At 40.4% G+C, this 26,586-nt stretch overlaps 1 protein-coding gene across 1 annotated transcript; it reads right to left on the bottom strand.

The window, feature by feature from the left end:
* Window positions 1-8,941: 8,941 nt before the first annotated feature.
* On the bottom strand, window positions 8,942-24,222 carry LOC125263518 (E3 ubiquitin-protein ligase TRIM21-like). Its single transcript, XM_048182520.1, has 7 exons — window positions 24,104-24,222; window positions 22,860-23,254; window positions 22,675-22,770; window positions 14,107-14,382; window positions 10,787-10,925; window positions 10,660-10,695; window positions 8,942-10,106 (listed from the first exon to the last, which is right to left on the bottom strand). The coding sequence occupies exons 2-7, from the start codon at window positions 23,232-23,234 to the stop codon at window positions 9,574-9,576; spliced, it is 1,455 nt and encodes a 484-aa protein (XP_048038477.1). The 5' UTR covers window positions 23,235-23,254; window positions 24,104-24,222; the 3' UTR covers window positions 8,942-9,573.
* Window positions 24,223-26,586: the final 2,364 nt, after the last annotated feature.

Raw genomic sequence — 26,586 nt, 5'->3', positions numbered from 1 at the left:
AGGATGAGTTGAGGATGAGCTGTATCATTGAATTTTAAAGGTCCCATTTTTTGTGGTTTTTTTGAAGCTTTGATTGTGTTTATAGTGTGCAATATAACATGTGTTCATGTTTCGCGTGTAAAAAAACATAGTATTTTTCACATAATTTACTTATCTGTATACCGCTGTTTCCACTGTCATAAAAACGGGCTGATGACTTCCTTGTTCTATGAAGTCCCTCCTTCAGAAATACGTAACGAGTTCTGATTGTGCCAGCGGTTCCTGTGTTGTGATTCGACAGCAGCTTAGCGAACCTTACCCAGAAAGGTCACGCCTCTTACCATAACGTGGAGATGCATGCGCTCAGTGTTATTGTAAACGTCTTTAATTTTACCCTATCAATTTGAGCCGGAATCAGACCCGGTGATTGGACTGTGGGATGAAAATAACAGCGTTTCGACGACATGGCGACAAACACACTCTACAAACGCAACTCTTGTGTATTCCTGTGGGCGGAGGTTAGTCAAAAAACTGTTTTAGTGACGTCATTAAAGAAGGAAGTAGAGGGATGTAGTCCAAACTGGCCGTTTGATGTAGGCGACTTCTGTTAAATAAAATATCTCGCTTGGCATTGAACTTTGAGCTTTAAAATTCTACAGATTTTATTTATACTCTAATAACAACATTACACACTAACTAAAGTTTGAAACATGGGATCACGAAGAACGGGACCTTTAATATTGAATTTTTAATCATCCTGTAGGTCAGTAATGAAGCTGTGAGTATATGAATGTAATCTAGTGTAGTTCAGACACACACTGTACCTTCATACTGCTGCATCCTCTTCAGCTCTGTAGAGACACATGACAATAAAACATCATCAGATCTTTGACATGTTTTATATATGGAATTACAAGCTTTAGGGTTCTATTAAATATTTTATATTAAGTATATTCAACTATATTATAAGTTATATTAAATATTTGTGTGTGCTCATGCCCCCTTTCAAACTCACATGCAGTTTAAGATTAGACTATTTAAGTTATATTAGGTTGAAGACACTCTTTGTGTTATTTTGAGTGCAACAGAAACCGGACGACTTTGATTTTTTTCATATTACAAACAGAATTCCTCTACTGTCTTGACTTTTGGAAAAACAATTGTATGATTACAAACAACATTCCACATATGTTTTAATAACCATGTTATCAATATATCAATATCAATAATGTGTTTCTTAAATAACAAATATTACACTTTTATAGAATAGCATGAAATTTGTTCTGTAATACCTTTCATTTTAAAATAATCTACAACGTCTCTGACTGTGGTATTGATCTTGAGATCAGGTCTGATCTTGAATGTTTCTTTACAATATGGACAGTTGCAGGTCTGGCTGTTGTCCCAGCACTTATTCAGACAGGTCTTGCAGAAGTTGTGTCCACATGGAGTGCTGACTGGATCAGTGAACACGTCCAGACATATCGAGCACTGAAGCTCCTCAGTCAGTGGACTGCTGAAGGATGGCATCACTTGAAAGAGAAATGAAGATAAATATCTAGTCTTAAGTTTGGACACACTTGAAACACAGATGTTTCTCACAGTCTTAAAGACTTAGTGAACTAATTTCTACTGTTTATAAAGAATCTCGTGATGCACCTCATGAAGCTTGTCAAGAGTTTCTAGAGACAAAGAGTGGCGACTTTGAAGAAACTCAAATATGTGAGAGATCATGTACAGTCAGCAGGTCATTACTGCAAAATGAACATTTACCAAATAAATAAATACATAAAAGATATGATTTTAATTATTTAAAATGATTTCATTATCTGCTACTGTACATTCCTAAACTTTACATATTAAATATTATATGAGAAGAGTGAAAGACATCCACACACACTAATTCATTCTTCCCCTTATCTGTTTTTTTTTTCTTTCTCAGACTTAAATGGAGGTATATCCTCAATACTTCGTCTCCTGTTTTTTCTTGCTTTTGTTGATGTTGGTGAAGATTCTGCCATTGTTCTTTCACTCTTCGTTTTCAAGAAAAGAAATTGTATTGTAGCCTATGATCAATGGACTGATAAGAAACATCTCAGCCAATTTGCTCCTCTAATAATGCTTGTTTATTTAGTCACTGAGGTTTAAATGAAATCTTACATCAAGTCAGATTTAGTTTTACTTATTCTTTATAATATGATTTCACATCAGATCATTTCAAACAGCACATGGTTCATTCACTTTTGTAAAGGGCTCTTCAAACCCCTGAAAGAGAGGGATGTTCAGGTTTAAATGATTTATTTTCTTTCTTTTTTTTCAGACTTAAAACCAATTTGGATCATGACTATTTAATCAAATTTTATATTAAATTATTTAAATCTCATATGTAAGAATTGACAGTGAGGGAAGCACAATCATTGCTTTGAAACAGTGACTAAACTCTGACCTGCTGTTTAGATTAACGAAATTACAGGTGATATATTTTCCAACAAAAATATATATTTTTTTTAAAAAAACATCTATCCACAAAATATATTATAAAGCAGTTTTAATTGTGTTTAATGTAAACGTGACTTTCAGCTGCAGTAGCAGGTTTGTGTTCAGTAGATCTTCTTCTTCTTTGGAATTCTGGCGTATTCCGCACCATACGCACATACCGCCACCTATGTTTTCATTCATGCATGGATGACAGTCACGTCTCTATTCATATTTTTATTTTATTGTTGGTTTTATTTCGGGTTCACCCAAGCTGTATTTCTGGCTGCTGCGTGTTCAGCTCCCATGCCAAAAACCAACTTGTGTGTTCCCATATTCCTTTCTTTGATTTTTTTTTTTTTTTTTTTTTTTTTTTTAGGCCTATTTATTTGTTATTCCCTATCAATATTAATATTCCATTGCTGTCTATAGATCATTTAGGCCTACTTCCTAGTTTTTCTGTAATGTGACCAAATGTCAACCTAAGCCGTCACGGTCTTCCTCTGAGTCCGCACTGCTGCAGTGCTTTGACTACCGGGTAAAGTCCTCTTGCGGTCTCAGCTGAAGTGCGCATCGAGGGAGAGATAGGGCGCATAGCGGCTGCAAAGAGGGCGCTCGCTAGCACCCTTCTGAAATCTAAAATGATGAATGGGACACCCTGGTCTTGTGGACTTAACGGACACGCGCACGCAGCGACCAAGTCCACAAGACCGAAAGTGAACATGAAGTGCGCCATTTGGGAAAACTAGGGCCAAAATGACAGAAACACCAACATTTTCTTTACAACCAATCAAATGACATACTTCTAACACAATTCTGATATCATTTCAGTGCAGTACACAAAGTGGTTGAGTATTTGACATGCTTAAACCTGTTGTTTTCAACTTATCCCAGTTCAACATAAACCTACTAGGCTAAACCTGTTTCTAAATTATAAACCTGTTCAGCTCAATCGCTCTTATATTTCTATCTCTTACCTGTATCAGATGTGTCCACAGGACTCTTTGAACGGCTCAATGAATATTCTGTTGTTCAAAGACGTTGATCGCTTCAGATGTCCATATTGCTGTTGGTCAAGTTAGTTTCACTTTCGGTAACACTTTAGAATAATGGCCCGTTATTAATAAGTAACTATGCAGGAACTAATGCAGGACAAATGAGTAACACTTCAGCTTCTACTATTAACTAATATAGAAAGAAGCTTAACTAATGTATGTAATATCAAATTTAGGACTAAGATAGTTCCTTATTAGCTAATCAATAATTACAGAATGAGATTGACATAATTAAGAACTAATAGATAACTATGACAAATTATAAAGAATTACTAATTAATTACTAATCACAGCATTAAAGTGTCTAAGATGTGAGCAATTGTTTACTCTCAATGTGGTCATGAAATGCATCATTAATTACTCAGGTGTTACCTAGTCACTATGCAGGAACTACTTGTGATCAGGACCATTATTTTAAAGTGAAAAACATCTTTTTCACTTTAAAATAATGGTCCAGATCGATAGTAGTTCTTGAAGATTGTCCTTTTTCTCTCAATGTGGTCATTAAATGCATCACTAATTACTCAAGTACCTAGTCACACTGTAAACGATTTCTGTTGTTTTCACAGTATTATACTGTGTTCTCAACAGTTCCCAATTGTATAAGCTGTGTACAGTATGTTACTGTAGATTTTCAATGCATTCTGGGAAAATATTAGCCTACTGTATATCTAAATACAGTAGGCTACTAAATAACATCCTCACGCATGACAGACTCATCATGATGAAAGCCCACAACAGTATGGTAGGTTAACTTTTCTCTTTTTTCACTCTATGTTTTATTCTGATGTTAGATATAAAGCTACGTTTTAGTTAATACATTTCCATAAAAATACATGAGTAAGCGTTCATTTTCTGGCATTTTCCTCCTGCAGCGTGGTGAAGATTAAAGTCCGAGGACGGAGTAGCCTACGTGAAATTGGTAGGTGGGTATACTTTAAAACACATGTAATTGTCTTATCTGTTTTAAACAAATGTTATTTGCAAAGTATAAATACGTTTGAGTTAATAAATATATGTATGAACATCGGACCGGGTGCGCATTTCCCATTTAAGCGGCACTAACTAGAATTTTCCTACCGCAGCGGCGCTGGCAGACCGGCTGGACCATCGCGAGACAGGCGGGAAGAGCCGTTGTGAAGACAAAAAGCCTACTACCTGAAATTGGTAGGTCAGTTTTAAAACGCATGTAATCGCCTTTTTTGTTTTGTACCAATATTGTTTGCAAGGTATAAATATGTTTTAGTTTATAAATATCCGTAAGAACATCGAAGCGGGTGCTCATTTCCCTGTCAAGCCGCACTAATAGCTCTTTCCTCCCGCGCGCTGGCAGAGACCGGCTGAACTAACGTGAGACAGGCGGGAAGCATCGTTGTGAAGACGAAAAGCATTCGTGAAAATGGTAGGTCAACTTTAAAACGCATGTAATCATTTTTTTTTTTTTTTTGTTGTTTTGTACAAATGTTGTTTGCAACTGCAAGGTATAAATACTTTTGGTGCTGGCGCTCATTTCCCAGTTAAGCCGTGCTGACAGCATTTTTTTCCTGCAGTGGTGCTGGCAGACTATGGAGATAGGATTGTAGCAAAATACCAAATAAATTGATTATGATCCACAAATAAATGTAAAGATATTTACAAAAATTAATCATATACACAAATGAATAGAATGAGATCCACAAATACTGTATATGTTAGGAGTTTCACAAAAATTAATTAAGTTCACAAATAGCCTAAATACTCTAATAAAATGAGATTTGCTAATAAAAAACATATTCACAAATATGTTTTTATGTCACAAGCACAACTCTGCCTGCATTTAGCTATTTGTGAATCACCACCTGTGCATTTGTGAATTGCTTTCTGTGCATTTGTGAATCACCTCACGCATTTGTGCATTCTGACACAATTCTAGCGTCAAGACCTCAGACAAATCCACAAATAGGTCGACTCCACCCACCGACTACTCAAGCCAATCAGATAACGGCCACGTGGCGCTGACCAATCGCAGCACACTCTCGCTACAACCAATCACGTTTTGCTTTACAATCGGGACGGTCTTGTCCTGCATTAGCTTACAAAGGAAGTAGAGGGTTCTTAAACAATGGTACGGTAAAAAGAGGTTAAAAATTTATATTTCGTTAGACCATTAGACTGTGTGTCAAGCCAAGCCAAACTATTATATTTTATGCGCCATTTAAAAATGCCAGAGAAACAGTGCTCTCTGTTATGGGAACAACAAAGTTATATACTGGATACAGATGCGTTATGGAAGCGTTATTCAGATGCGTTATTCAAGATTGAACAGAAAACCTCACTAATTAGATTTATAATAACTCAATTATAATTAGGTGAATAGTTCTATTAACTTATCTAACTGGATTTAACCTTGTGATAAACATGCGAGTTTGCAAAATAGATTTCGTCACATAACAGCATTTCCCAGTTTATCAATCAAACATCGACGAGCAGCAAACCAGCTATTAAACATTAACAGGCCCTTAAATAATATTTTAAACATTAATTAAACGTTTTAACGTCACCATTGTTTGTAGAGAAGACTTTTTACATGTGACAGGTTATTGAATGACATATAGATTAAGTAAAATGTCCAGCAGTCAAACACTTGATCACCCAATTTCCGATGAATCGGACTTAATAGTTTTTTATTGTAAAAGTTATTTAGCCTACAGCATCCAAAATAAATACATACAATTTAATTTTCAGCATTGCAACCCTTTATTTGTTTTATCCAAAACCAGCTGCAGTGATGCCGAGGCACGTACATCACTGATTCATATTTGGTATTAGGCATATTATATTGCAAGTGTGGTATGAGCTATACTGTAGAACGGGACATCCGTTTACTGCCACTGGCTCGTGTCGCACCGTGCCGCTTGTAGACAGTATTGCTGCATGTACATGGACACTAATAATGTAATCTGTTTGTTTATATGATTATAATGCCTTCTATTTGCTGCATCGCGCTGTGCCGCGCCGCTCGCGTCAGTAGACGTGTTATAGCAGGGGATCTGTGTATGATCATAATTCATGCATAGACTTTATCCCGATTCACTGATCCTGATGGCAATATAAAGAATATACTCCAAAAATCATCCCCGTCCGAATGATGACTGAAACTTTACTGATGAGTTTAATGAAGTTTTTTTGTACAGTACCTACCATGAAATGTCAGTTTTTAAACTCTAGACAATCACTGTACGAGCTGATGCCTTTTCAGGGTTGCTTAATTAATAAACTGGTAAACTTTCTATCGGTAAGAAAACTCAGATGAACTGTAATAATGTGCATGACACACGTTCTTGTTCATTACTGCAGTGATCAGTAAAGCTGCGTTCACGTCACCTCGTATTTACCGGTATCTTGAAATGACAACACGTGACTTTATATTCGGAGCTGTTCACGTCCTTTTGGTCCTTGGACTGGGAATTATGCGTTTCCATGGCACCACTATCAACGCCTAAATGAATCTACAGCGGTCAAGTAGTACAGCGGCCACGTGGTACATGTGGGGGCTATCAGAAAACTCCCAGCTTACAAGCTGTAATTACGAGCTCTACGAGGACGTGAACGCTTTTTACAAGCTAGAATCTTGTAACTACAGGAATTACGAGGCCGCGTGAACGCACCTTAACACTCAGACCATGATACCCGTCAAAATAAGAGTCCCTTTGTAAGATGGATAATCCAGACCTTATATATAATTACACCCACAAAAATATGTACAAAACAAATTAAAAGATCAATCACAATAAAATCTGTTACATTTTGTAAACAGGGTGTTTTAATCACACAAACAGCACTTCAGCTCAATTCGAACAAACGCCCATGGTGGAATACCATGGAATACGGAGCTCCTTCAGAGTCTGTTCCCGCCCCCGATTGTAAAGCAAAACGTGATTGGTTGTAGCGAGAGTGTGCTGCGATTGGTCAGCGCCACGTGGCTGTTATCTGATTGGCTTGAGTAGTCGTGGGTGGAGTCGACCTATTTGTGGATTTGTCTGAGGTCTTGACACTAGAATTGTGTCAGAATCAGTGCCCAAGGAAGTCGACCGGAAGTTGAAGTCGGCCGCGTGCCGCCATCTTGTAGCAGAACTTCACTTGCGTTAGCATCCCATTGACTCCCATTCATTTTGGCGTCACTTTGACAGCGAATAACTTTACATCTGAGGCGTTTAAAGACTCCATTTGTCCATTATTTATTTCTAAAGATACACGACAATGTATAAAGGGCTCCATTACCTTCTATGTTACATTATGGCCCCGTAGAAACAGCTTTTGTAAAAATAGGCTAACGATTGCATCATAACCACTCGACTCTCTGTCGCACAGTAGAGAAATTACCGTACAGACAGGAGGAGAAGCTCGCAGGCAATAGTATGCATTAACTTAATATGGCGTATTGGCGTTACATTTTAAAATACTATACAAAATAATTAATCAGAATACTTACTCCTGCTCACTCACGCCAAAGAACTCCCCGCTCAAGCTCGCCGTCTCTGCAAGATTAACGATGGCAGTTTGCACGCACAGCTACTAGAAGATTTACATCTGTCAGACAGGTTGCTGACGTCATCAAGCTTAGTTTGAGTCTGCGCGTCAGAAACGGAAGTGCTAAAAATCGCTAAAAATGGGCTTCACTTGTCTCAATTGAGTTCCAATGGGGTCGCTGTGTCCATTTCTTTTACTGTCTATGGTCAGAATCCACAAATGCGTGAGGTGATTCACAAATGCGCAGGAAGAGATCCACAAATGCACGCAGCGATCCACAAATGCACAGAAAGCAATTCACAAATGCACAGGTGGTGATTCACAAATAAATGCAGGCAATTGTGCTTGTGACATAAAAACATATTTGTGAATATGTTTTTTATTAGAAAATCTCATTTTATTTATTTGTGAATTTAATTAATTTCTGTGAAAGTCCTATCATATATTTGTGGATCTCATTCTATTCATTTGTGTATATGATTATTTTTTTGTGAATATCTTTACATTTATTTGTGGATCATAATCTATTTATTTGGTATTTTGCTACAATCCTATCTCCATAGCAGACGGGCTGAACTATCGTGAGACGGGGGGAAGAGTCGTCGCAATAAAGAAGACCATTTTCTTTATGGCATGTGGCTTTAAGATGTAAGATGATATGTATTCACTGGTTATTGTTGTATACTGCTACTAATTAAGTACTTTAACTCTTCAAACTTTATTTTTATATTTCCAACATTTATTTTCCACTGGCACAATGTGTTAATGTGATTTTAGTGGTATGAATTTAATTGTATTTTGTTAATTGATGAAATTAATATGCTGGTAAATTTCTGTATTGAAGTTCAGAAATGTAAAAGATGAAACCTAAATAAAGTTGATCTGAAGCAATAATTTGTGTTATTGAATATATAACAGTTAACTTAAAATAAATAAAAATTAAAAAATGAAAATAAAGTACAGCATAATGATGTACTTTATTTTACAGTATGATTAAAACTACTGTAGTTATTTTTGTGGTAATTTTACTGTTGTATTAAATACAGCAACTACTGGATAATTGTTGCCAGTAAGTTACTGTTAATTTGACAATAAACATTTTGCATTCTACAAGAACTACTAGTGATCTGGACATAATTTTAAAATTATTTTAAGATGAAAGACCAGGAGTGAAAAACGCAGTCTACAGAGCCCCAAAAGGGACGTGGTTAGCTGCTTGCTGGCAGGAGCCTGTTACCTTATAGTACAGATTTCTTGTGAAATGTGTGGTAAGTAATACTGACACTCACTACTATACACACATTACGTGTGAGTGCGAATCTTGAAAGTGAAAATAAAATTCAGCGTGCATTGAAACGTGATGTCCATATTCTGCATATCAATAGCAGCTCCCTGATGCTGGCAAATTATAGGCCTATACATTAGAATTACCCAATTGCCAGAGAAAGCATTGAAATATATCTTTTCCTCTCATCTCATTATTCCCTTTAGGGGCTCTGTACATTATTTCCTTTCCAAACATGGTATTCCGCTTCGGGCACATCCCTAATGAAAATCATGTGACAGGAGTGATGATCAGTGGAGTCGAGTTATTACATCCATCATTAGGGCCTGGGCTAAAATATGGATAGAGTTTGTCAGTGAAAGACTGACCAGTGAAAGAGTAGATATGAGAGCTGGACTTCACATCATAAAAAGAGACCAGACCCTCCTCATAATCCACAAACACACCGACCTGCTGCGGCTTCACTCTCAGAGGCAGAGGGACAGGAGTACCGGCTTTATATTCATTCCCATTCCTCATAATCACAGTCCAGAATCCATTACTGGGTCTCAGTGAGATCAAACCCTTCCTGTTAATGGATTCTCTGGCTACTCCTAAATCCCATTCAGTCTTTCCCTTCACCTGCACCTCAAAATAAAAGCTCCCTGAGGAGAATCCATCCTTTCCCAGGACACAGGGACATGAATCAAATCTCTCTGGTTTGTCTGGGAGTTTCTGCTCAATGTCTCCATCTCTCACTCGTTTTCCATCATCAGACAGGATGAGAGCAGGATGAGCTGTATCAGGATCCAGAGTCACATCCACTGAGAAAACAGAGAATATGAATCATAACTTGACAACACAGATATTTTGTGATGATTGTTTATAATTTAACACCATGCCAGCTACCATGGCTATATTCATGGTGAGAAAAAAAGACAAAAAAAAACTAATAACTAACTAACTAAAAAGACAAAAAAATAATAATAAAAAAGTAAATAAATAATATAAAACAAAAGAAAGAAAAAAATTAAGTGGTTTTTAAAGTTTCTCTTTGAAAAAAATCTGACTAAATCTAAGACTAAATCTGGTTTTACTTCATTTCAAACCTTTTCATTGATTTAACTGAAAAGTTCAAGACATCAAAGTCCATCAAAATATGATTCAGAGATAAAGTACTGTCTGGAGAATAAAAAGGATCTTCACCCATTAACAAAAACTTGTGTTAGTCTGGAGTGACCTATTTGACAGCGAGTGATAATACGTTCCCAGCTATGATGTTTTAAATATTTAATCAGTGTTTAATCATCCTGTAGGTCAGTGATGAAGCTGTGAGTATATGAATGTAATCTAGTGTAGTTCAGACACACACTGTACCTTCATACTGCTGCATCCTCTTCAGATCTGTAGAGACTAATGACAATAAAACATCATCAGATCTTTATATATATATATATATATATATATATATATATATATACAATGTATGTGTGTACTGACATACCAGTTGGAGTGAGTTTCTCATCTAGAGTGTCCTTCAGTTGAGTCAGAACTGTCCACGGAGTCTCCAGACTCTCAACAGTCTTCACACTGATCTCAGACCAGTTCCTGGTGTTTCCAGAGCTGCGCAGGGATGAGTAAATCTACAGCAGGAGAGAGGAGAAATCCTTCATCATGGGGAGTGTTAAAGGATTAGTCCACTTTTATATACACTTTTCCTGATAAATTTCGAAAAGAAATGAAGGTTTTTGAGGAAAACATTCCAGGATTTTTCTCCATATAGTGGATTTCAATGGCTACCAACAGGTTGAAGGTCTAAAGCCATGGTCTTCAACCTGTTGGTAGCCATTGAAATCCACTATATGGAGAAAAATCCTGGAATGTTTTCCTCAAAAACCTTCATTTCTTTTTGACTAACAAAAGAAAGACATGAACATCTTGGATGACATGGGGGTGAGTAAATTTATCAGGAAAAGTGTATTTAAAAGTGGACTAATCCTTTAGGCTTGTTCATACTTTCAGTTGCTGTTCAATTAATTCTACTCTACCTTAAAAAAGTATTAAAACTGAGCATGTATTTCTAACTGGCAAAATGCCATAAATACATGACATCCAAATGACCTCATCTGTTTCGGTGAAAACTGACTGCATCCACACAAGCAACATATATATGACAGACTGAGTATTGCTGCCTTAGTATTGTGCTGAGTGTGCTGAGTATTGCTGCCTTAGCAATTCGCGCTACATTACTGCCATTCTTGGCGGTGCACCTTTGTAAAAGTGGGGATTTAGCACTTACTCACATAAAGAGACAAATACAGACACAGAGTGGATTGAGATTGATTTAAGACTTTCTTTAGCCCTATTTGAACGGGATTAGTTTTACATGGTGAGGTGAAGTAAAGTAATATTACCTCAGGACGTCTGTAATATTAATTGGCTAATTCGCACGGGACAAGAGATCTCAGTAAAACTGGCAGAAGTGGGAGGGGTAACTCGATTTACGCACCGCCGTCACCTCCCTGTCGTCAAGTGGGTATACGTTGCTTTCTGATACCATGTGCGCAAACCTGGCGCAAACACATAATCTAAATATATAAACTATATATAACAGTTAGGTCCGGTCAAACGATTTATTAATTAAATTCTAATGGAATTGTAATGGTAATAGGCACTTAGCTAAAGCTAAAATTAGTTTTGTGCCTCTGACAATTGCTTCGATCTTCTTTGTGCTCTGAATGGTATGTAGAAAATACTTGAGGTTTGCCACAGACTTGTCCCACCACCTACAACACAAATGAATGTCTCTTCAAGTGCTTCCATGCTTGAAAAATGCGCAGAAAACTACATTTAAACAGGAAATGACGGAATTTTACCATACATATTTACAGCGGGTCTATTCGAACGGGATTAGTATTACCTGAGGTAATTTTTCCGGACCTTTTTACAGAAGGTAAAAGTCATCGTAATCTTTAGTGACTTTGTCCGTAGTGACATCTTGCCCCTCAAACAACATTTTTTTTTTTTTTTTTGCTCTTTACATCACTGTTAGTGTATACAGGTAAATTTACATAGGTACACACTGATGTGTCCAAGGAAACAGCCCCACACACATTCTCTCTTGACTCTGAACTGTCCACCTCCTAAAAGAGAATTTGATCCACATGTCTACGCACTGTTTTGCCACCTCTGAACTTGACCTGGTACTAGAGAGGGCCTGTCACTTTGGCAATGAACCCAGGAATCCACTTGGGTCCATAAATAAAGTTCCTTGTCAAAACTGCATTACCGACTTGAAAACTCCTTCCTTGCCATTTGTTGTCATGATACTGCTTTTGTTTGCTTTGTTTGTCTCGTACCTTCTGTTGCAAGTCTGGATGCATTAGATCAGGAGTGGAGTGCAGTTTATGTCCCAACATAATTTCTGCAGGACTTATTCCTGTGGTGGACTGTGGTGTGATCCTGTAGCTGAACAGTACAATTCTCAATTCAATTCTCCGAAATGAAATTTGCCTACCCTCCATAACTTGGCATATTCTGCATTAGACATAATAGAGACACTGCAGCATGTACCCACTTCAAAATTTACCTCAGTGTCATTCACATGTTTCTCTGTGCCAGACTGATGTTGCTTGTATTCCCCCCAGCAATCCAACTCTGCACATTTTTTCTATTATGCCCTTTCTTACCACTCTTGTGGCACTGCTCTTTCAGAAAACAGTACTTATGCTGTTTTCTGCAAAACATGTTCTGCATGCACATGTAGCAGTTAGGGCGTGGCTCTTTATGCTTCTTGTTCCTCTTTTTAACCTGAGCACCGTCTGCATTGACTGTTTCACGAGTTCACATATCCATATAATTAAATAGAGTAAAGTTATGCGTATTTGGCGCGCTGTCCGGGGAGAGGGCTCTGAGCTCGGAATTTTGGTAAAAGTAGATAGAACTAGAAGTGAGGAGATGGGGTGGTGGAGGGATGCTGATAAACTCTCAGGTGAACAGAGGTAAGTCTGCTGCATTTATACCTCTTGACATTGGTTGAGCTGATTAACTGAATGCTCTCCACCTGTGCTAATAAAATTAATTATCTGAACTTGCTCCTCCCAAACTTTGTTAATAAAACATCATTTAGCATAATCATAAGAGTCAATAATTCAATGATTCATTCAGAAATACAGCTAGTTGCTTCTTTACTGAATGAATGAACTTCTCTTACCGCCACCTACTGACGGTTTTAGTTTAATATTTAAAAGTATCAATTCATTTTTACCATCATTATAAATAAAGATTAAATATAGGGTCTATACATATTATGTAAAATTTTTAAAATCCACACACAGCAGTCAAAGTTCAAAATAGTTCAACTTTTGCCGCTGCGCTCTGTGACTTTGATTACCCGCGCAACCAATAGCAAGGGGGCATCCAAACAATCGGAAAGCAAAATGGATGAACAGCTATTTACTGTGTTGGAATTTCCAGAGCTATACAATACAAGTTTTCTGGTCGTATAGAGACATCGGGAGAAAAGCTGTGTCATGAAGACACAACAGACACTGTCAAGAGCTGCTCTCTTTCTTCTTCTTACAAGCAGGGCTATTGCTATCACTCACTTCTTAGCACTGGACATATACTTTTCTGCTGACCGAAAGGTGGAACAACAACTTTGCTCTGGTCAGCGTAGCGCAAATCGCTTTGTATCTGATGGGCTGTGCTGAACCCAGCGGCGAGTGCAGCGCATACCGCGTCCTGTGTGAAAGCCACTTTAGTCAGTCTTTATGCCTGGTGTCATATACTGCATTATCATTGATCAGAGAGATGTTGACTGACCTGTAGGAGGAGGTGCTGATCTTCAGTCTGTGAGACCTGCTCCTGCTCAGTGTTTCTCGTCTGTAGCTCAGTGATCTTCTGCTTCAGCTCAGTGTTTTGTATTTTTAGCTCAGTGATCTCCTGACCCAGGAATTCAATGAACTCTTCCTCCTGTTTCTCTGCTGCTTTCTGCTGCTCATCCGTCATCTCCAGCAGGTCAGTCTCACCTTTCTCAATGGAGCGGATGAGATCAGTGAAGAGCTCAGCATGGGCTGCTTTCTCCTTCTCTTTGTTTTTCTGTTCAACCAGGATAGTCAACTAATGATTAGTGGTATTTGCTATGAGATGAATCAGTGTTACTACTGCTTATCCTTAAGTGTGTTTAAGCGATTTTCAAAATCCCTCAACCAAAGTAATAAACTTGCACTGTTCCTGTACTGTTTGCACTTGTTAAGGCATGCTATTACTTTACTAAGAGATCAGGTAATCACAGCCGTGTCAGTATTCTGACCAACAGCATGATTGCAAGTGTGATATTGCTTTTATATAATATGTAAATAAACAAGAAGTTCCCTTTCGAGGGAACTCAACATCGCATCAGCTGGCACAATGGGGATGCAGGATCCCGGTGTCTGAGGCACGTGTAGCAACTTAGCCAATCATGGCCAATGCGATAAAAGTGGCACCTCAAAACACGTAATCAGTTTTAATGTCTTCAGGAAACCCATAAGGCTGTCAGCTCAGACGATAGGACATTATTTTCAATCAGACCACAATGTTTTATTCTCCATCATTCAATACATTTTGCCTGTACATAAATAAAATTTATGTTATGTAATTAGAGATTAAAATCTATAAATCAAAATGTTTATTGCATTTATAAAGGAAGAGGCTCAGCACCAAAGGCTCTGCCATCCATTGCCTCAATGGTGTACAGTGGGTTTGGCTGGATTACTGAGGCGGATTACTGGCAACAACCATTTTAGGAATGTTTGTGATTTGGTTTCAGGAGTCCTTTTCACTACCCCTTTTTTTTCCACAGATTTAGGAGTTAGTTGTAGTGATAAAATGTTGTGAAATACTCTTAGAGCAAAAATGTAAAATTAGGACTGACACAGCCCAGTTTCTCCTAAATCGGCAAGTTAGGAGCTGCTTTTACAAACCCGATTCCAAAAAAGTTGGGACACTGTACAAATTGTGTATAAAAATGTAATGCAATAATTTACAAATCTCATAAACTTATATTTTATTCACAATAGAATATAGATAACATATCAAATGTTGAAAGTGAGACATTTTGAAATGTCATGCCAAATATTGGCTCATTTTGGATTTCATGAGAGCTACACATTCCAAAAAAGTTGGGACAGGTAGCAATAAGAGGCTGGAAAAGTTAAATGTAAATATAAGGAACAGCTGGAGGACCAATTTGCAACTTATTAGGTCAATTGGCAACATGATTGGGTATAAAAAGAGCCTCTCAGAGTGGCAGTGTCTCTCAGAAGTCAAGATGGGCAGAGGATCACCAATTCCCCCAATGCTGCGGCGAAAAATAGTGGAGCAATATCAGAAAGGAGTTTCTCAGAGAAAAATTGCAAAGAGTTTAAAGTTATCATCATCTACAGTGCATAATATCATCCAAAGATTCAGAGAATCTGGAACAATCTCTGTGCGTAAGGGTCAAGGCCGGAAAACCATACTGGATGCCCGTGATCTTCGGGCCCTTAGACGGCACTGCATTACATACAGGAATGCTACTGTAATGGAAATCACAACATGGGCTCAGGAATACTTCCAGAAAACATTGTCGGTGAACACAATCCACCGTGCCATTCGCCGTTGCCGGCTAAAACTCTATAGGTCAAAAAAGAAGCCATATCTAAACATGATCCAGAAGCGCAGGCGTTTTCTCTGGGCCAAGGCTCATTTAAAATGGACTGTGGCAAAGTGGAAAACTGTTCTGTGGTCAGACGAATCAAAATTTGAAGTTCTTTTTGGAAAACTGGGACGCCATGTCATCCGGACTAAAGAGGACAAGGACAACCCAAGTTGTTATCAGCGCTCAGTTCAGAAGCCTGCATCTCTGATGGTATGGGGTTGCATGAGTGCGTGTGGCATGGGCAGCTTACACATCTGGAAAGGCACCATCAATGCTGAAAGGTATATCCAAGTTCTAGAACAACATATGCTCCCATCCAGACGTCGTCTCTTTCAGGGAAGACCTTGCATTTTCCAACATGACAATGCCAGACCACATACTGCATCAATTACAACATCATGGCTGCGTAGAAGAAGGATCCGGGTACTGAAATGGCCAGCCTGCAGTCCAGATCTTTCACCCATAGAAAACATTTGGCGCATCATAAAGAGGAAGATGCGACAAAGAAGACCTAAGACAGTTGAGCAACTAGAAGCCTGTATTAGACAAGAATGGGACAACATTCCTATTCCTAAACTTGAGCAACTTGTCTCCTCAGTCCCCAGACGTTTGCAGACTGTTATAAAAAGAAGAGGGGATGCCACACAGTGGTAAACATGGCCTTGTCCCAACTTTTTTGAGATGTGTTGATGCCATGAAATTTAAAATCAACTTATTTTTCCCTTAAAATGATACATTTTCTCAGTTTAAACATTTGATATGTCATCTATGTTGTATTCTGAATAAAATATTGAAATTTGAAACTTCCACATCATTGCATTCTGTTTTTATTCACAATTTGTACAGTGTCCCAACTTTTTTGGAATCGGGTTTGTATANGCATGGTACAATGAGTCAGAAAAGCTCTGCAAAATCCTGGTTCACCTGAATAAGCTTCGGGTACAGGGAGACGAGGCTCCGAAGCGGCGACGCTCGCTGGTGTGGGTGGGGAAACGGCCGGTGTGGGCGGCGCAGCGGGGACACGAAGCAGCTGGACTTGCTGGGTGAGCTCGGACACCTGCGCCACGAGAGCCTGCACGGCTCTTCCCGTCTCGTTGAGGTTTCTCTCCTGCGACTCCATTCGACGAATGCTGCTGTTGACGAAATCCTCCAGCGAAGACTGCTGAGTGCTTGCTGCTTCCGTAGCGAGGTCAGATCGTTCTGTCATGATTGATTACAGGAAGCAAATGCAAGTAACGCCGTTTATTGAACAACAAGCAGTAACAGAAACACAGTCAATGAGAACGTGCAGGCTACAGGTAGGCGCAGGGACTGAGATGGTCGGCTGGTGACGTGGCGTGGTGACTGAAGAGTGGCGGTGAGATAAATCCAGGATCCAGACAAAAGACAAGGCACGAAGACAGTAATCCACAGAAGACGACGAACAACTGGGACTCCGGTCAGGAACAGACGAGACAACCACGAACAGGACACCAAACAACGATCTGACAATGGAGACAGGAATGAGGTGAGTATTTAAGGACTGAGGGAATGAGCAGCAGGTGGGGAGAGTGATGGGTGGCAGCTGGGTCCAATAATCACCCACGTGGCCTGGGCACACCCACAAACACACTCGCACACAAACACAAACACACCCACTGCTGTCATAACACAGAGCACGCGACAAGAAGGAAACAATGCATCTGCGAACCGTGACAGTACCCCTCCTCCTAGGAATGCCTCCTGGCATTCCCCGACTCCCTTACCTGTCGATTGTAATCATCGATAAGGGTGTGATCCAGAATGTCCCTGGCAGGAACCCAACTCCTCTCCTCCGGACCGTAACCTTCCCAGTCCACCAAGTACTGAAATCCGCGTCCCCTCCGCCTAGAGTCCAGAATGCGATTTACCGAATAAGATGGTTCCCCATCTATGAGACGCGGCGGTGGGGGAACCGGGGCTGGCGGATTAATCTCAGAATGAAAAACAGGTTTAATTTTGGAGACATGGAAGACGGAATGAATCCTCCTGTACACTGGAGGAAGTTTGAGGCGGACTGCCACCGGACTAATGATCTTGGTGACAGTGAACGGGCCAATGAATTTTGGAGCAAGCTTCTTAGAAACGGGTCGGAGAGGAATATCCTTTGTAGAAAGCCACACTTTTTGACCGACGACGTAAACCGGAGGCCTTGACCGGTGGCGATCGGCCTTGGCCTTGGTGCGTTCCCTCACTTGGAGGAGAGTCTCTCGGGCTCTCGTCCAAGTTCGGTGGCACCTCTGGACAAAGGCGTGGGCAGAGGGGACCGCGACCTCGGATTCCAGACTGGGAAAAATAGGTGGCTGGTAACCTACACTGCATTCAAACGGAGATAGGCCCGTGGACGACACTGGTAAAGTATTGTGTGCGTACTCCACCATTGAGAGTTGTTGACTCCAGGAGGAAGGATTCTTGGAGACCATACATCGCAACGCTCGCTCCAAATCCTGATTGGCTCTCTCAGTCTGACCATTGCTCTGGGGGTGAAACCCCGACGACAGACTAACAGTCGCCCCCAGCAATCTACAGAATTCCTGCCAAAATTTGGAAACGAATTGGGGACCCCTGTCAGAGACCACGTCTACCGGGAGGCCATGAATCCGAAAGACGTGGTCAATGATCGTAACCGCTGTCTCCTTGGCTGAGGGTAATTTGGGCAAGGGAATAAAATGAGCCGCCTTCGAGAACCGGTCCACTACGGTTAAAACAACCGTGTTCCCTTGGGAGGGTGGGAGGGCGGTCACAAAATCTAGCGAGATATGGGACCAGGGTCTCGAAGGGACTGACAGCGGTTGAAGTAACCCATCTGGGGCACGATTGGAAGTCTTACCAACAGCGCAGACTGAGCAAGCCAAGACAAAATCGCGAACGTCACGAGCCATGAGAGGCCACCAGAATCGTTGCTTAACCAAAAACTTAGTTCGACTGACTCCTGGATGACATGCCACGTTGGAACAATGACCCCACTGAATGACCCTGGACCGTAATCCCTCCGGCACAAATAATCGGTTTGGTGGGCACTCGGGCGGAGGCGTTACCCCTTCTAGAGCCGACTTGACTCTCGATTCGACCTCCCATGTGAGTGTGGAGATAACTAATCTCTCGGGAAAAATACACTCGGGAGTAGACGGGCGTTCGGAACGGTCAAAAATACGAGACAAAGAGTCGGGTTTGATGTTTTTGGAACCCGGGCGGTACGAGAGAGTAAAATCAAAACGTCCGAAAAAAAGTGCCCACCGAGCCTGCCTGGAGTTCAATCTCTTGGCAGTTCTGATGTATTCTAGGTTCTTATGATCGGTCCAGACGATAAAGGGTACCCCAGAGCCCTCTAACCAGTGGCGCCATTCCTCCAACGCTAACTTGACTGCCAGCAACTCTCGATTACCAATGTCGTAGTTACTTTCGGCGGGAGATAAACGATGAGAAAAAAACGCGCACGGATGCATCTTATCGTCCGCGGAAGCACGCTGGGACAACACTGCACCTACCCCCACCTCTGATGCGTCAACCTCCACCACAAACTGCCGTGATGGATCAGGGGCAACGAGAATGGGGGCCGAAACAAAGCGAGCCTTCAGTTTGGCAAACGCAGCCTCAGCTGCGTCTGACCACCTGAACGTAGTTCTGGGGGAGGTCAAGGCGATCAGAGGTGAGGCTAGTTGGCTGAAGTTGCGAATGAAACGCCGGTAAAAATTGGCGAACCCCAGAAACCTCTGTAGGGCCTTACGGGAATCTGGATTTGGCCAATCCACCACAGCCTTAACCTTCTCAGGGTCCATGCGTACTCCCTCAGTCGACACGATGTACCCTAGGAAAGGAACAGACTGTGCATGAAAAACGCATTTCTCCGCCTTGACAAAAAGCCCATTCACTAACAACCTCTGAAGCACTCGTCGAACGTGCTGTACGTGTTCCTGGAGAGATGAGGAAAAAATCAATATGTCGTCCAGGTAGACATATAAGAACTGATCGACCATATCTCTCAGCACGTCATTAACGAGTGCCTGGAAGACCGCTGGGGAGTTGGAAAGCCCGAACGGCATGACCAAGTATTCAAAGTGCCCCCTAGGGGTGTTAAAGGCGGTCTTCCATTCATCACCCTCCCTGATGCGGACCAAATGATAAGCATTCCTTAAATCCAATTTTGTGAAGACGGATGCTCCCTGCAACCTCTCAAAGGCTGAAGACATTAACGGCAAAGGATAGGTATTCTTTACCGTAATGTTGTTCAACCCCCGGTAATCAATACAAGGTCGCAGGGAACCATCCTTCTTCCCCACAAAAAAGAACCCCGCCCCCGCTGGAGAAGAGGAATGGCGAATGAACCCGGCTGCTAGTGAATCAGAAATATATTTCTCCATAGCCTCTCTTTCGGGGACCGAAAGTGAATATAACTTGCCTTTAGGCGGAGACTTCCCTGATACTAGATCTATGGCACAGTCGTAGGGACGATGCGGAGGAAGAGAAGCAGCCCTGGACTTACTGAACACCTCCTTCAGGTCCTGGTACTCAATGGGCACGGTAGACAGATCCACTGCTTCCTCCTGTAAAACAGAACCAGAAACAGACGAACAAGCAGAGACAAGACAAGACTTATGACACTCCTCACTCCAGGCCACAATGGAATTCTGGACCCAGTCTACCCGGGGGTTGTGTTTGGTGAACCAAGGATGACCAAGGACGACGGGGGTGTGAGGGGAATCAAAAATAAAAAACTTAATCCGTTCCGAATGGTTGCCAGCGGTGATGAGGGTGAGATCTTCAGTTTCGTGAGAAATGGTGGGAAGGCTCTGTCCGTTGAGTGCGTGAACAGCGATTCTGTCGGTGAGTGGTTTGAAAGGAATGTGGAACTTGGTGGCGAAAGATTGGTCCATGAAGTTACCTTCTGCCCCAGAATCCAGAAGTGCGTTGCAGTTGTGAAAGTGATGCGACCATCCCAATCTCACCGGGAGGAGGGTGGATGTGGTTGAGGACTTTCCAGCGGAGATCCCACCCGACAGTAGCCTCAAACTTACTGCCGGGCTTGCCCTTTTAACGGGCAGTTGTAAGCGAAATGGCCCGCCTTGCCACAATATAAACAAAGTCCTTGGGACCTCCGCCTCTCCCGCTCCTCCCGGGAAAGCCGAGCTCGACCCACCTGCATGGGCTCATGATCTTGAAGGGGACTGACCGTGTCCCCGCCGCTGGACCTCAGGACTTCCTCACTCCTGTGGGCTGGACTTCTCCGCTCGGCCCTGGTCAGCCGAGCATCCACCCTGAGCGCCAGGTCGACAAGACCATTAAACGTGGTGGGGAGGTCCAGCGTGTAGATCTCCCTTTGGACACGGTCAGCCAACCCATGCAGGAACATGTCCCACTGCGCCTCCTCGTTCCAGTGACACTCTGCCGCCAATGTACGAAATTCGATGGAATAGTCAGACACCGACTTCTCTCCTTGGCGTAGTTCCGCCAACTGTCTGGCGGCTTCTCTCCCCGCGACTGAGCGGTCGAACACTCTCTTCATCTCTGCGGAGAGTGACTGGAACGAGGTACAGCAGGGGTCTTGGTTCTCCCACACCGCCGTTCCCCAGAGCGACGCCTTCCCCGTCAAAAGCGTCAGTACGAAAGCCACTCTGCTTTGTTCGGTGCTGTAGGTGCGGGGCTGCAGAGCAAAGTGCATGGTACAATGAGTCAGAAAAGCTCTGCAAAATCCTGGTTCACCTGAATAAGCTTCGGGTACAGGGAGACGAGGCTCCGAAGCGGCGACGCTCGCTGGTGTGGGTGGGGAAACGGCCGGTGTGGGCGGCGCAGCGGGGACACGAAGCAGCTGGACTTGCTGGGTGAGCTCGGACACCTGCGCCACGAGAGCCTGCACGGCTCTTCCCGTCTCGTTGAGGTTTCTCTCCTGCGACTCCATTCGACGAATGCTGCTGTTGACGAAATCCTCCAGCGAAGACTGCTGAGTGCTTGCTGCTTCCGTAGCGAGGTCAGATCGTTCTGTCATGATTGATTACAGGAAGCAAATGCAAGTAACGCCGTTTATTGAACAACAAGCAGTAACAGAAACACAGTCAATGAGAACGTGCAGGCTACAGGTAGGCGCAGGGACTGAGATGGTCGGCTGGTGACGTGGCGTGGTGACTGAAGAGTGGCGGTGAGATAAATCCAGGATCCAGACAAAAGACAAGGCACGAAGACAGTAATCCACAGAAGACGACGAACAACTGGGACTCCGGTCAGGAACAGACGAGACAACCACGAACAGGACACCAAACAACGATCTGACAATGGAGACAGGAATGAGGTGAGTATTTAAGGACTGAGGGAATGAGCAGCAGGTGGGGAGAGTGATGGGTGGCAGCTGGGTCCAATAATCACCCACGTGGCCTGGGCACACCCACAAACACACTCGCACACAAACACAAACACACCCACTGCTGTCATAACACAGAGCACGCGACAAGAAGGAAACAATGCATCTGCGAACCGTGACAGATGCCACACAGTGGTAAACATGGTCTTATCCCAATTTGTGTTGATGCCATGAAATTTAAAATCAACTTATTTTCCCCTTAAAATGATACATTTTCTCAGTTTAAACATTTGATATGTCATCTATGTTGTAGTAAGATATTTTGTGAATGCAGCCCCAGAACTCTTGTAGGACCCCAACTAAATTAAATACAATAAATACTAAATTATTTTGAACTCACTTTTCTGACTTCTGATGAGTGATTGACATCTTGAATCTTCTTGTTTCTCTCCTGGATCATCTGCTGCACTTCTTGCAGCTTTATTATCAGTTTAGTCTATAGACAGAGAACAACACACAATATGTTTTCAAAACTGATTTATTTATGAATATAAAAAGTGACTCTTAAAATCTGTTAACTTCTACCTTCTTGTCAATCTCTTCTTCTATAGGAACAGTGTTGTGGTTCTTGTGATCTCCGTCAGTGCAGGACAGACACACGATTGTCTGATCATCTCTACAGAACAGCTCCAGAGGTCTCACATGTTTCTGACATATATAGTCCTCCAGATTCCTCACAGGATTGATCAGTTTGTGTTTCTTTAAACCTGCCACTCTCAAATGAGGCTCCAGGTGAGTTTCACAGTAAGAGCTCTGACAAACCAGACACGACTTCAGGGCTTTCAGCTTTCTTTCCTCACAGAAGTCACACAGAACTTCAGGATTTTTCTCACATGGAGGATCATCAATACTCCCTGTCCTTTCTCGTTTTTTTGGTGATATTGGGGAAGATTCTGTCATTGTTCTTTTCTTCTTTATGCCTTTTCAAATAAAAGGAAGAAAACAGCAACAGAATAATCTTAAGTTGGAACTGCTGTTTATATTAAAGGAAAAGTTGAAAAAAAAATATATTTTGTATGGCCAGGTGATATCTAATTTTACTTAAAATGAGATTTAAGAGAAAAGTCCCTTTCAAAACGGTGATTGCACTCATAAAAACCTGAACATGTTGCTGTTTATATTAATTTCAAACAAACAATATTAACATCTTTATGAAATCTTATCAGACAAAAATGTCTTCAAATAATCTGAGGTAGGTTTAATTCTTATTTTATCTTGTCAAGCGTCTGCATTCACGCAGTCATACTTCATGTTTTTTCACGCTTCATAATTTGTCTGACACACCCAACTGTGTAGCAGGTTCAGCAGGTTTGTCTATATATTTGCTTACTGGTTTTTTGTTTTGTTTTGTTGTTTTTTTATTATCAACTGACATATTTTTAATGTGATCCTGATACCATTTCAGTGCATAAACAACTAAAGTAGTTGTATTTAACGTACTTAAACCATGGGGCCAGTAACAGTTGCATAAACATAGCCATTAGTTGATGTGTCTTAAGAAATAGTATGACCAACCAGCAGTTAGTTAGGGGTATTTGGTCTTACTTTTTAACATCAAATTAGAACAATCTATGTTTTTATGTAACTGTCTTTAAAAAGTTTTGCATGGTCTTGAAGAAAAAACATCTGCCTAACTTGTAAGACTAGTCTTAGCAGTTTATGCAAACAGCCCCTTTTTGTCTTCAACTTATTCGACAAACTATACTAAACCAGATCACTTCCATTAGTAACTTGTTCAGCTCAATCTCTTTTATATTTCTATCTCTTACCTGTGAGTATCAGATGTGTCCACAAGACTCTTTGAACGGCTCAATAAATATTCTGTTGTTTAAAGAGGTTGATCGCTTCAGGTGTTCATATTGTTGTTGATCAAGTTAGTTTAACTTTCTCTGAATGTCTCTGAACTGCAGTGATGTCAGAGCTCCTCCTGTATTTACACATTTACATTTGTCCATTTGTAACTGCATGAAATGGTAACACTTTACAATACGGGTGCACTAATATGCATTAATTCATACTTAACTGATGCACAGATAATCATGAGTTTGGTGACTCATGAATAACTAAATCATTAATTAATGATTACTGCATCAGCAACTAATAAAGAGTCTATACGTGACCCGCTCTGGCGAAATGAGTCGGAAGTCGCAACGTTCTGTTTTTTTAAGATATGGGCCGATAATGTGGAAAAACAATGAAAAAAAATCAATTTTTTTTTTTTAAGCTAATTTCAAAGAACAGACTTTCAAAAATAATCTCCCAAAGTTTCGTAGTCCAGATAATTGAGTAAAGGTATTTAAATGGCTATTAAATTTGATCATAAAAATGGCACATCAATATTTAAAGCAGACTCTCAAGATTAAAATGAATCCAAAATCAATATAATATATTGCGTTGATCACAAGATATTACTCACGGAATGATTTACATACTTGGCTAAAAACATGTCTCTCATCTCTCCGGGATGCAGTGTGTATCCAATGTTCCCGGACCCATCCATGTTCGTTTTCCAACGTGGAATAACACAAAATAGATATCATTTTAAAGATTAGAATCTCATCTTTTTAATGCATCTAACCATTTTCAAAAACTCCTAACGAGTGCTGAGAAGCACCTCTAAACCGGAGTTTACCGCCCGTTGGCGCCACCTGGCTGCGGAAAAAATGTTTGAAAAAACAATTTTTCAAACTATTCTTTATGCTATCACCACGAAATTTGAAATAGATGCAGCTTACATATAGGAGAGTATCATCAAAAAAGATTTTTTAGCGATCTTATTGTGTTCCTGAGTTATTCCATGTCAAATAAAAAAAAGAAAAATTATTTTAAAAAAATATATATATTTTTTGTATTTATCAGCTGTTTCTCAGCAAGAAAATGTCCAAATGTAAAGTAATTTATATTTTCTTAAAATTTAAAATGTTTTCTATCAAATGATACCTACCATTTGACTCTCCTTGCTAGAGTTTTGGAGTTATGAGTCTTTACTTTTGTGTGTGTCGCTCAGAAAAAAAAAAAAAAAAAAACAACTCTAAAAAAGCCTTCAGGTCTTAAAGGGTTAATTCAAATAAATACTTTAAAATAATTTGAGCTTCAGCCTGGTTTAATAGCATTTATATATAAAAAATGTCTTTGGTCAAATTAAGCTGTAAAATAAATAGTTTATCCCTTTAAATGCAATGGATTTTGAAAGATATCAACAAAAAATGGGCAAAAAACTTTAAAAGCGATTTTCTCAGGTTTTCAATTGGAAAAAGAGGGCAGACGACCATAATTCAAATGGGTATATCTTTAAAACCATTCAGGGTATGACTTTGACTAGGATTTTAAAGCTTTTAAAGCTTAAAGCTTATTGTCTCATCTTTCCATTGATACCAAAATCTCAATTTTGAAATTTGGGTCACTGTGACTCATTTTGCTGGATCAGGTCACATACGATTAATAGATTAAGTAATATATGAATTACTATTAGTTAAATGTGTCATGTATTCATTCCTTAACATATTTTATTAACTAATAGTATGAATTAATTTGTTAATTACCACAATTGGTCAAATATATGCACTTCAACTTCCAGTTGTCTGCTTTAATTAATCATTAACTAATGATTTACAGTGTATTTTTATGTTATGGCTTTACTTGTTGAGGCACATGAATATGAACTATTAATTGTTAAGTAATATGTCATTTATGGGTTTTGAGGGTCAGTTGCACATGCAATGAATGTAATGTCAGAGAATGTGTTTGAAGGGGTAAGTTATGAAACACTGAGAACATAGCAGTGCCTGGCTGCATGTTCTCAGTGTTGAAGATGGCACTAGGGGATCAATTTAGCATTAGAGAGCAAGTGCAAATCCTGGCAGCGGCAGGTCATAGCAACACTTTCGATTATTATTTTTTTTTAATAGCGCCATCTGCAGTTTTGGAAGAGGAAGTTGCTCAACTGCATTTTTGAAAAAATTTGCCTGCTCACATTTGTGCGAAAATCGAGCCGAGTGTCTCACAATCCTAACAGACAGGTATGCATTTACGTATATGCTATAGGTTTGGTATTTGTTCACAGGTTATATGCAATTTCTAGGATTGTTTGCATTTATTTGTGAAATATTTATTTATATTTGTAAAACACAATACATCTGTTAATCCTCTGTTAATCCACATTGCTTTCTGTTTGTTTGCAAGTCGAGTTTTCCCTTTGCAAAGCAGATTGAGTTTGTTTGCAAAATGCTGGATTTGTTTGTTTAATTATGGC

The sequence above is a fragment of the Megalobrama amblycephala genome, linkage group LG2, assembly GCF_018812025.1.
Source record: "Megalobrama amblycephala isolate DHTTF-2021 linkage group LG2, ASM1881202v1, whole genome shotgun sequence".
NCBI classification, from domain to species: domain Eukaryota; kingdom Metazoa; phylum Chordata; class Actinopteri; order Cypriniformes; family Xenocyprididae; genus Megalobrama; species Megalobrama amblycephala.
The sequence above is the reverse complement of the archived record's forward strand: the minus strand, read 5'-3'. Positions and strand labels throughout refer to the sequence as shown.

Excerpts from the sequence above, each read along its gene's own strand:
- LOC125263518 (XM_048182520.1), bottom strand. The coding sequence starts at position 23,234 with ATGACAGAATCTTCCCCAATATCACCAAAAAAACGAGAAAGGACAGGG. Across the intron at positions 10,696-10,786 it reads TGAGAAACTCACTCCAACTG|TCTCTACAGATCTGAAGAGG; the intron begins GTATGTCAGTAC and ends TATTGTCATTAG. Across the intron at positions 10,107-10,659 it reads GAGGATGCAGCAGTATGAAG|TGGATGTGACTCTGGATCCT; the intron begins GTACAGTGTGTG and ends CTGTTTTCTCAG.